The sequence below is a fragment of the Trichechus manatus genome, unplaced genomic scaffold, assembly GCF_000243295.1.
Source record: "Trichechus manatus latirostris isolate Lorelei unplaced genomic scaffold, TriManLat1.0 scaffold00075, whole genome shotgun sequence".
NCBI classification, from domain to species: domain Eukaryota; kingdom Metazoa; phylum Chordata; class Mammalia; order Sirenia; family Trichechidae; genus Trichechus; species Trichechus manatus.
Window position 1 is genome coordinate 218,626 of NW_004444011.1, and position 11,844 is coordinate 230,469.

The following is an 11,844-nucleotide window of genomic DNA, read 5'->3' on the forward strand; positions in this document are numbered from 1 at the left end:
ACTTTCAAGATGGTGCAGTACTTCCCAGACTTCTCATGAAGGGAAATTAGTATTTTAAAGGATTTCTATTCCTACACTTTCTCTAGAAGCCGACTACAGAGATAGATGAGAAAAGTAAAGAAACAAGAACTCGTATTACCAGAATGTGGCAAATCTTAAGGAAAAGACACCTTCAGATGAACGTTAATGAAACTGCTAAACCCCTAAAAAAATGCAAAAATCTAGATTCTACAGTATAACATACTACAATATCCCTTGGTCACTACAATATCCCTTGGTCCTTAAAACAAAACAGCTAATTTGTCTGGTAATAAAACTATATTAGAGCTTCTTTGATAATTTTTATTTTCTATTGTGAATTATTTTTCCTACCTTTTTCATTTCTTCAACATATGCAACCATGGCTTCCTCTTTGGTCATATCACCCAATGAACTCCATGCATCCCTAGAAATGAAAATATCAAAATAATGATAAAGCGATTCTTGATTTTCAATTCCTCATAATAAATTTATACTTGGTCATTAATTTAAAACAGGCTCTACTTAAAACTATGTCATGTTTTCAAACCCCCTGCCATCAAGTCAATTCCCACCCATAGAGACTCAATAGGACAGAGCAGACCTGCCCCACAGGATTTCTAAGGCTGTAATATTTACAGAAGCAGACTGCCACATCTTTCTCCCACAGAGCATCTGGTGGGTTCAAACTGACAAACTTTCAGTTAGCAGCTGAGCTCTTAACCACTGCACCACCAGGGCTCCTTTATGCTTTCAAAGGATCTCTTTAAATGTGCTATCCTGAAGAAAAATATTACAGTAAGTTAAATATTATCTAAAATGAATAAGTACATACCATCTACATATTAAGAGACCACAGACACAATATAGACTATTATAGACTAGAGACGAAATAGACTATTCATAAAAACAGCAACAGAAATGAACACTTTAGAAGACTACATGAATTGTCACAGCCATGTTTTAAATGAACAGAAGTTTTGGTCAAAAGTTTCCATTAATTTACATAATTTATACACTCAAACTAAAAATCAAAATAGTTTCTTACTTCTAAAAAAATGAAAATGTGAGGGTCAGGAAATTTTTAAACCCCTAGATAATGACAATTAAAAAAAAAAGAGTAAAACCCAGTTGCCAATGAGTTGATCCAATTTATGGCAACCCCACCGTGGGTCAGAGTAGAATTGTGCCCCATAGGGTTTTCAGGGGCTGATTTTTCAGAACACCAAGCCTTTCTTCCGAGATACATCTGGGCAGACCTGAACCACCAACCTTCAGGTTAGCAGCTGAGCACGTTAACTGTTTGCACCACCCAAGGATTCCAGAAAATGATATTATTTCTTTGAAATTTTTGCCTGACATGAAAATCTCTCTTTTTATATGTTTATCCCAGAGGCAGTTTAACTCCCCCAAAGGTCAATTTTGAGGAAAAAAAGTAAATTCTCTAAAAATGGACAGATTAAATAACATATTATTTCATTTAACCTATTATTTTATGACTATTCATAAAAGTCTTAGAGGATAAAAAACCCAAAACTCATTGCCGTCGGAGATGATTTCAACTCATAGCGACCCTACAGAACAGAACAGAACAGCCCCATAGGGTTTCCAAGGAGTGGCTGGTGGATTTAAACTGCCGGCCTTTTGGTTAGCAGCCGTACCAGATAGTGCTAAGAAATCTTCAAACAGTCGATAGCATATCCAGCTCAAGGATAAAGAAATTTAGCATCAGAATGGACAAGATTCACCAATTAGGATACTCTGCTCATAAAGTACAGTCTAAAACTGACTTTTGTCAAACATTTGTAAAGTCTGCAGTAGTACTTAGGAATACTGTATGTTAATCAATTGGAAAGGTGCACTGGTGGCACAAGGGTTAAGTGCTCTGCTGCTAACCAAAAGGTTGATAGTTTGAACCCACCCAGCGGCTCAGCAGGAAAAAGGCCTGGTGATCTGCTCCAACAAAGATTACAGCCTAGAAAGCCCTACGGGGCAATTCTACTCTGTCCTATAGGGCTGTTATGAGTTGGAATTGACTTGCCAGCACACAACCACACTCAATTAGAAAAAGGACAGAGGTGTCTCTGGATATTTTATAATTTTTTAAAGTATATTAGAAATCAAATTAGTTTTCTATTCAAGTACAGTGGGTCAGGAGTAAAAGCTTAGATAAACAGTGTGGCAGTATCTCAGTCATGTTGCTAGTTACTTATTACTTAAAGCCTCAAAGCAAACAATGCCACTTGACAAGCAAAAATCAGTATTTTCTTGGCAGATGGAAGTGGCAGGTGAGTTTGTTTATTTAACTTAATTTGGGGGTTGCTCCTGACATTAAAAAAAAGAAAGAAAGAAAAAATTCCATAAAGAGAAAGACTAACTAAAACTGCTTTTTATCTTTGATACATCTACCCCTTTTGGTTTCCATTGTTTTCTTCTTTTTCCTAAGATTTTTCTGTCTGTGTGAAATTGTGTTCAGAGCACCTGAATGATAAAAATTTTACCTAAGACTTACGACATTTTGTGCACAGAATAATATACAACTGATGAATAACATACATATAATAAAGATGTTATCAAAACTAAAATTCTTTAATAGCTTGCTATATAAAATTACCATTTATATCTTCCAATAGGATCCCAAAATCCAGGCCTTGAATTTTTACAGGGTCCTTCAGTTGCCTGCTTGTAGAAGCTATAGAACTTGAGCATCATTTCATTTGTTGGCTGGAATGAACCTATTGGAAACATACATTAAACACAGATCACTTCTTAGAAGAACTAGATGGTGCCTGGCTACCATCAATGAATGCCCTGACAGGGAACACAACAGAGTCCCTGATGGAGCAGGAAAAGTGTGGAGAGGAACTCAAACTCACATAAAAAGACCAGGCTTAACGGTCTGACTGAGACTGGAGGAACCCCTGAAGCCATGGCCCCCAGATGCTCTGTTAACCCAGAACGAAAACCATTCCCAAAGTCCATTCTTCAGACAAAGATTATACTGGACTGTAAAACATAACATAATACTCGTGAAGAGTGTGCTTCTTAGTTCAAGTGGATATACGAGACCAAATGGGTGGCTCCTGTCCAGAGGCAGGATGAGAAGGCAGAAAGGGACAGGAACTGGTTGAACAGACACAAGAAACCCTGGGTGGAAAGGGGGAGTGTGTGGTCACATTACAGGGATTGCAACTAACGTCACATAACAATATGTGTATAAATGTTTGTATGAGAAATTAACTTGAGCTGTAAATTTTCAACTAAAGTACAATAAAAGAAAAAGAAGAAGCTTAAGCTAAAGTCAACCAGCATGTAATATGGTACAAAAACAGTTCATCTAAGATAAAGAAAATTGATTTTTCACTTCCTAGCTCTGTAATTTTGGATACATCAATTTCTTCGAGAATTAATCTTTGCGTAAGTTTCCAGAATATCTATAATCGTTTTTTATGTTTAAATTTTTCAAACTGTATGAACAAGCAATGTAATTGCAATACTCTTAATGACAACAGTAAAAATTTGGAAAATAAATGTTTCATACTTAAAAACTAGTTAAATAATTATGATACACACACAGAACAAAATAATTTATAATTATAGTCCTTAAAAATTATATTGTAGAAAAATATAAATAATGGCATGAGAACATTTTCATGATCTGTTATAAAGCAAGGAGAAAAAAGCAGTTCTAAAAACAGCACATATAGTATGATCCATTTTTGCAAAGTAAGTATTTATATACATAAAAAGTAGGCTAGAGGCTGTGGGGACCATGGTCTCAAGGAACATCTAGCTCAGTTGGCATAACATAGTTTATAAAGAAAATGTTCTACCTTCTACTTTGGTGAGTAGCATCGGGGGTCCTAAAAGCCTGTGATCAGCCATCTAGGATACGCCACTGGTCTTGCCCCTTTGGGAGCAGGGGAGAATGAAGAAAGCTAGGGACACAGGGGAGGGATTGATCCAGGGGACTGATGGACCGCAGCTGCTGCGGCCTCCATCAGACTGAGTCCAGTGTGGCTGGATGGTGCCTGGCTGCCACTGCTAACTGTTCTGGCAGGGATCAAGGTAGGGGGTCCCGGATAAAGCTGGAGAGAAATGTAGAACAAAATTCTAACTCACAAAAAAAAGAGCAGCCTTACTGGCCTGATAAGAGACTGGAGAAACCCCAAGAGTAGGGCCCCCAGACACCCTTTTAGCTCAGTAATGAAGTCACTACTAAGGTTTACCCTTCAGCCAAAGATTGGACAGGCCCATAAAACAAAATGAGACTAAAGGGGCACACCATTCCAGGGGCAAGAACTTGAAGGCAGGAGGGGACAGGAAAGCTAGTAATAAGGAACCCAAGGTCAAGAAGGTAGAATGTTGACATGTCGTGGGGTTGTTAACCAATGTCATAAAACAATATGTATACTGTTTAATGAGAAGCTAGTGTGTTCTGTAAACCTTCATCTAAAGTACAGTTAAAAAAAAAAAAAGTAGGCTAGAAGGATATATACCAAATGTTAAAAGAGGGTATATCTGGATATTAGGTGCACAGATTATTTTTCTTTTCCTTTTGCTTATCTGCATTTAAAAAATTTTTAGCATAAGGGTGTATTAGTTTTATAACAAGAATTAGTATGACAATAAAATTAAAACTGTAAAAAGATATGTTAAAAACTTTACAGACTGTATAATAAATTGATATGTAGTCATCAAAAAAGTGTAGTTTGACCACTACTGAATGTTTTGAACAGATTCTATAGAAAAGTCCCGATCAAAGGGGGAAGAAATGTGGAACAGAATTTCAAATCCCATGGAATCCATACTTCTGGAGCCATAGAGGCTGGATGAACCCCTGAAACTAATGCCTTGAGACAATCTTTAAACCTTAAACCAAAAATATCCCCTGAAGTCTTCCTTAAACCAAACAATAGTTAAGCTGAATCAATAAAGAATGTCTGCCTTGAGTATTGTACTTTTTGAAAGAACTATCTGTATGGGATCAAACTGACAACGGTAACTCGCAAGGTTAGAGAAGAAACTTGGGGGGCAATGAGTTCAATGGAGGAATAATTCCGAAAAAGGAGGGTGAGCATGGTTGAAGAATGTAATCAATGTCACTGAATTGTACATGTAGAAATTATTGAACTAGTGTTATGATTTGCTGTGTACATTGTCGTCAACAACAAAAAATTATTTAAAAAAAAGGAGTTAAATCCTACATTTGAAATATTTATGAATGAAATAAAACATTAAATTTATAAATACAGGGGAAAAAGCTAGTAGTTTATAAAATGTTGTGGAAATTACAACACAGAGCTGAGAGCTGGTGTTTCAGGTGTAGCCAAGTATGCATGATTAATTCCAAAATCACAATAATAATTATTTACATAATATATGTATATTTAGGAATATCCATTAGATACAGTGTTTCAATGATACAGTCCTTTACATAGCAGAGGGGGGAAATGGAAAAACTGTAATTAAAAATGGTTACTATGTGAATAACACAAATTTAAATATAAAATGGAGCCCTGGTGGTGCAATGGTTAAGAGCTACAGCTGACAACCAAAAGGTCGACAGTTCGATTCCACTAGCTGCTCCTTGGGAACTCTATGCGGCAGATCTGACTCTGTCAAAAGTCTTACTTCATCATATCTTCACTAAGTCAACCAAATGAGATTTAAAAGTTTATTGGTTTACAGAAGAACTAGATGGTGCCCGGCTACCACCAATGACCGCCCTGACAGGGAACGCAACAGAGAGTCCTGGATGGAGCAGGAGAAAGGTGGGGTGCAGAACTCAAATTCTAGTAAGAAGACCAGACTTGATGGTCTGACTGAGACTGGAGGTACCCTGGAAAGCATGGCCCTTGGATTCTCTGTCAGCCCAAAACTAAAACAATTTCCGAGGCCAACTCTTCAGACAGGGATTGGACTGGACTGTGGGACATAAAGTGATACTCGTGAGGAGTGTGCCTCTTAGCTCAAGTAGCTACAAGAGACTAAACGGGCAGCTTCTGTCCAGAGGCGAGATGGGGAAGGCAGAGAGGGTTAGGAGCTGGTTGAATGGACACGGGAAATCAGGGGTGGAAAGGAAGAGTGTGCTGTCACAGTATGGGGAGAACAATTAGAGTCACATAACAATGTAAGTATAAATTTTTGTATGGGAAAAAATTAAAAAAGAAGAAAAAAGTTTACTGGTTTAGGAGAATTGCAATATGTTGCAACAAAAACTGAGAATACTTACGGAACGCATGCTATGTGTCAGGCACTGGATAAGTATGATCTCTGTCCTCAAAGTGCTCACACATAAGACATTTTAATATCTATATGTTTGAAATATTATCTAAGAATTTAAACTTCTAATTGTCAAGGGCATACCAAACAAAGAAACTACAGGATTCAATATTACTGTAGGCCTTAAATAAGGATTAATAATCTTGGGGGGAGACAATTTAGTCAGCTGGCATAAGATAATGTTCTTCTGGTGAGTAGCGTCTGGGGTCTTAAAAGCTTGCCAGTGGCCATCTAAGATACATCTATTTGTCTCTACGCACATGGACCAAAAGAGAATGAAGGAAATCAAAGGCTCAAAGAAGTCCATGGGACTAACAGCCCACATGAAACACAACCTCTTCAAATCTGAGACCAGAAGAACTAGATGGTGCCTGGCGACCACTACTGACCATTCTGACCAGGGACACAACAGAAGGTCCCGGATAGAATGGGAGAAAAATGCAGAACAAAACTCAAATTCCTAAAAAGGGCCAGACCTACTGGACTGATAGAGACTAGAGGAACCCCGAGACTATCGCCCTAAGATACCCTTTGAACTTGGAAATGAAACTATTTCTGCAGGTCACCTTTCAGCCAAATAATAGATCGGCTTATAAAACAGTATCACTTATGAGTAATGTGCTCCCTTAAGCAATTAACTGTATGAGACCAAATGGTCAACAGTTACCCAAAAGCAAAGATGAGACGGCAAGGAAGGGAAGGGAAGCTAGAGCAACAGAAGCAGAACAAATAGTGTGGAAATAATGAGAATGCTGACACATTGTAAAAACTGTAACCAAGGGCACAAATAATTTGTATAAAAATTGTTAAAGGGGAACCTAATTTGCTGTGTAAACTTTCACCTAAAACACAATAAAACATTACTAAAAAAAAAAGGATTAAGCAACAAGGAACAAAAAACTACAAGATATTATCCTTTGCAAATAGCTCAGCAGAGGCCAAACAATTTAAAAGTGTTACTTTAAAAATATTTAATAATTCATTATAACAGTACTCCTGCTTTGATTAATATCAAGTTAGTATGAGAAACAATATCTGAGGAATAACAGCATACTGAATTTTGTCCAACACAGGTGCCATTTAGCAGAGGAACCTTAACCTGGCAATATCTTCTTAAATGTTATGTAAATAAAAACAGTATTTACGTGTTTCTTTATAAGTGGTTTATAATGCCAAGATAGTAGACTAAAGACATAAGTCTAGCTTTTTCAATTTTCAAAAAAAAAAATATGTGTTTGGGCAAATGTACTATATTCCTACTTACATAAAATTCTTAGAATCACATCCTTCTAAAAACCCTCTTAATTGGGCATTTTTGAATTCAATACTTAAATGGGTTCCTATCTTATTCCTTTACAGTTATTCATTCTTATCTTTCAATCCTCCACGTCTTCCTCCAGTGCTACTTTTGCTGTTCTGTTATTTAACAGAGAGAAAATAGTGAAGGTGGCTTTGAAGTTACAAGAGGAACACTATTTCTTGTATATTTGTTTTCAAAACCTTCTAACTGCACTTAATGGATATTTATTGAATGAATTGTGCTGAATAAATATTCATTACTTAGCTAAATGATAATCAATGAAAACAACACACTAAAAACTATGCTAATATATTAACCTTGTATTCTGTTGGTTTTGCAACTCTGGCATAGTAAGAATACTTAAAAGCATTTTTAAAAAGACATATTTATTGTGAAAGATAATTCAAATAATACAGAAGGATTTGAAGTAAAAAGTAAAAGTTCCTCCCCCCAAGCCTCTCCACTACCGTAGAGCAGAAAAAAAATATCTGAATAATGACTGAAAACTTCTCCAACATTGGTCAAAGATATAAAATGACAAGTTCATACCCCAAAGAGAATAAACATGAAGAAAACCACACCTAGACACATGCCGTGTGATAGATCGCTTTTATATGGCTTTCTAACCGTGGTCTTGTAACTCCCACCAAATGAATGGGTGGTACTACGCAAATAAGGTACTTGTGGCCCACCAAGGGGATTGGGCAGCTTGCTAATAATGCAATAAGGTACATGGCACCCCTGTAGGGGTGGGATCATGCATATAAACTGTATGGAACCCTAACGAGGGGATTGGTTAGTTTCACCATTTGCTAGGCTTAAAGGAGAGCCAATCCCAGAGCAGAGGGGGGACCTCACCATCACCATGAAGAAGAGATGGAAGTGGAGCTCATCCTTTGGACCTGGGGTCGCTGTGCTGAGAACCTCCCAGACCCAGGAGAGACAGCTATAACACCAGAGAGGGCACAAGATGGTGCGAAGCAGTGACAGAGAAATAGCTGCAGCAGAACCAGGAGACCTGTGCAAAAAGGCACAGTGAGCTTCCTGGCCCATGGAGCAAGGGGATTATAGTGGGTGTGCCAACCCACAGAGGGAGAGAGCCGTGCACCTTCACGCCAAGGCTTGCTGGGGGACTGGAGTGCCTCCAAGCACTTATTAGTGGAGCTAAAGAGCTTTGTAACACTTGTTCAAGGAGGGCAGGGGCCAAGAGCTAGAGATAGGCCTGCCTATAGGCATGGCTGAGAAAAAGCTGTCCTGATTGAAGAACTGTATCCTGAGTCATTCCTGATCCTGAATTGTAACCTGTCACTTCCCTAACAAACCCAATAATCATTGAGTATTGTCTGTGAGTTCTGTGTGGCCATTGCAACAAGTCTCCAACCCAGCAGAGAAGTAGAGAGCGTTGTGGGAGGGGCAGCTGGTGTCAGAATTGGTAAGAAGGTCGGAGGGTGGAGGTATGTTTGACCTTCACCTCATAGGGATCAGCCTTGGGCTGATGTTGATTCTCTCTCCTCTCCCTTGTGAAGTTAGATGAGAGGGTCAGACTATGCGCAGGCACCACACCATTTTTACAGCACATCATCGTCAAATTGCTCAAAACCAAAGACAGAGAAAAATCTTGAAAGCAGTCAGAGAAATGACAGAAAATACGAGAGAACAACTCGAATGACTTTTCTTCATGTTGCAAAGGTGGTCCAATATGAATTCAAAAATGAGAATACTAGGAGAATAACAAAAAACAAACAAAAACAAAATATTTGAAAAACAGTAAATATATATATTTATTAAAATGAAATCATTTCACAATGTCTATAATTGTTCTTTCCTTTCTCTCCTTCTCATCAAGTTTCCAAAGGGCTTAAATTGCAGAGTTAATGAGTATGCGGCACCAAGCACCCCATCATAGTTTTTTTTTTTAATTTACCCAAATCCACAGTCAGTTTACAGTTGATTAATCTGTTTTCAACAATATAAACTACTTAAAACCTAGATAATCTGTTTGTCTCTGGCTTGAAAGATTAGCGGGTAATTAATTCACATTCGATATCTGCCCTTCAATTACATTCCTTTTAAACGCAGGGGGGAAAAAAGTAGGTTAAATAAGCAAGACTTGAAGTAGAAAGGTTAAAGGGCATGAGGTTTAGGAACTGGGGCCTCTGCAGGTGCCTTCTTCAGCGGGTGCCCAGTGTACTTACCATTTTTCGGCAAACTCTGGATCACCTTCACAGCCGCCTCAAACCTGGTTTCATGTACAGATCTTGTGTCCGCCATCTCCAGCTGCCAGCGCCGGCCCGGGTTCCAAGGTATATCGGGTGGAATCAGGCAGCAGCAGCACCAGCTTTCCCAGGAGCCTGCATGAAACTAGAACATGGAGCGCAGCCCCGCATCAACATGCCCCAAAGTGGGAGGCCAAGGAGCGCAGCTGGTCTGTACCCTTTGCCCTGCCCTATCCAGGGCACGCAGATCTAGGTTGTCCGGCTCCTTCCTCCTCCCTGGGGCGTGACCAAGGCTGAGAACCCGGTCCGTGAAGGCAGAAAAACAACTCACCGAGAGGAAGAGCATCTCTAGCAGAAGGCACAAAGAGTTCGGCCACCAGTGGTCGCGGAGCCGCTCTCCCACCCGGAGGACACTGGAGGAGCAGCCACACCTTCCATCCTGGCCGGGTCCCTTCTTCTGCGCCCACCCCACAGCCCCGCCCCAGAGTCACCAGAGGACGCTAGAGGTGCCGAGCTGCTGCCACCGCAGCTGCCTTTCTGGAAACTCCACCCACCGGGTCTGTGGCCTCTGTGATGACGCGTTAGGCTCCATGGGTCCACCGAAAAGGGCCCGGGAATGGGGAAACGCGAAGAGAGACGACCGTCCAAGGGACCATCGCTCCTGTTCGGCCCGTGGAGGGCCCTAGATTCTTGCTTTTTGAAAACGTTGGAAAAAGCCGAGGCTAGGCCCAGGCATCCAAGCCAGCGAGGCCCGACAGGCGGAGCATGCAAGGGAGGTGGAGTTGGGTTCTGCACCTGGGCCAAAAGCAGCGCGCGTCCATGCAACTGGGCAAATAATGACTCCGCGGTCCCTAGCGCCTTCCTTTTTTTACGTTAAGGTTTGAGAATGGTAATGGGAGGTAAGCAAAGGGCATTAGATCCGGACAGCCTCGGTGAGAACCTTCAGTTCTGCCATTTAAGTTCTGTGACCTAAGACAAGTTATGTAAACTCTCATATGGCAATAATTACACCACTCTAAAGGAGAGATAGGAGCCCTGGTGGCGAAGTGGTTAAAGCGCTTGGCTGTTAACCAAAACATCGGCAGTTCTAACCCACCAGCTGCTCTGTGGGAGAAAGATGTAGCTTAATTACACCCTTGGAAACCCTATCGGGCGGTTCTACTCTGTCCTATAGTCAGTATGAGTCGGAATCGACTCGGTAGTGAGTATGGGTTTCTTTCAAGGGTTGATGAAAGGAAGAGCGGTAATGGGTGAAGGTGCTTAGCAGTGCTTGGCCCGCAGATATTCGACAGCTTTAGCCGCCAATTCAAGGAAGTCCGAGCAGCAAGCAAAGGAGAGGGGAGCTCACCCGCTTGGAGACAGGGCCACAAGACAGCGCTGGGGGAGGGTGGACACTTTCCCCTTAAAGACCAATAACATGGAACCCCGGGGAGCCAGGCACAACCCAGCTCCTGCCCGATTTAATAGGAGATGGGATCGGGGGTGAGGGTGAGCTGGGAGGCGAAAAGGATACCATTAGGTATCTTCAACCCTAGAAAGGGGTGCCCTGGGCTTTCACCTTTCTAGTATATTTAATACCCCAGTTCCATACGCATCTGGGAAGCGCCCCAGGCCCACCACAGTGGGAGTGCTATGGGTTGGGGGGAGTGGTGTTCGGCGGCCCAGAATCCCGAAGGCTCCAGGTTGGAGGAGTCGTTTCTGTCATGTCAGGATGGATTAGGAGGGTTACTGCTACAAATCTAGGCAAGCAAGAGGCGCAGACCATGAATTATTCTTCCCTCCAAGCCGCGCTGCCGGCATTTACCTTGATATTGCGGGGAAAGGCCTGTCGCGTAATGTCCCCGACGCCCTCCCCTTGCCCTGCCCCGCGGGCTTCTGGGCAATGTAGTTCCCCCCCACCCCGAGGAGCTTCCGGAAACCACTCTGCAGATCCATCGTTCCACCCACCTCTTCCGGTCCGATTCCTCCGTCCAGTAGACGCGGAAGAGGCTGCCGTGGAAACCCGGCCTGGTTACTGAGTCACCT

The 11,844-nt window shown here is 41.2% G+C and overlaps 1 protein-coding gene across 6 annotated transcripts in view; it reads right to left on the reverse strand.

Moving 5' to 3' along the window:
* Positions 1-10,259, reverse strand: part of ACBD5 (acyl-CoA binding domain containing 5) — a 59,490-nt gene extending 49,231 nt beyond the window's left edge. For 4 of the 6 annotated variants that reach the window (XM_023735008.1, XM_023735006.1, XM_023735007.1 and 1 more), the window contains exons 1-4: positions 10,151-10,254; positions 9,799-9,964; positions 2,633-2,753; positions 373-445 (exon numbers count right to left, since the gene is read on the reverse strand). In XM_023735008.1, the coding sequence (XP_023590776.1) occupies positions 373-445; positions 2,633-2,753; positions 9,799-9,964; positions 10,151-10,165 (375 nt within the window). In that variant the 5' untranslated portion in view covers positions 10,166-10,254. Of the gene's footprint in view, positions 1-372; positions 446-2,632; positions 2,754-9,798; positions 9,965-10,150 lie in introns of all 6 variants that reach the window. The other 2 variants (XM_023735010.1, XM_023735009.1) reach the window with 1 other exon arrangement.
* Positions 10,260-11,844: the final 1,585 nt, after the last annotated feature.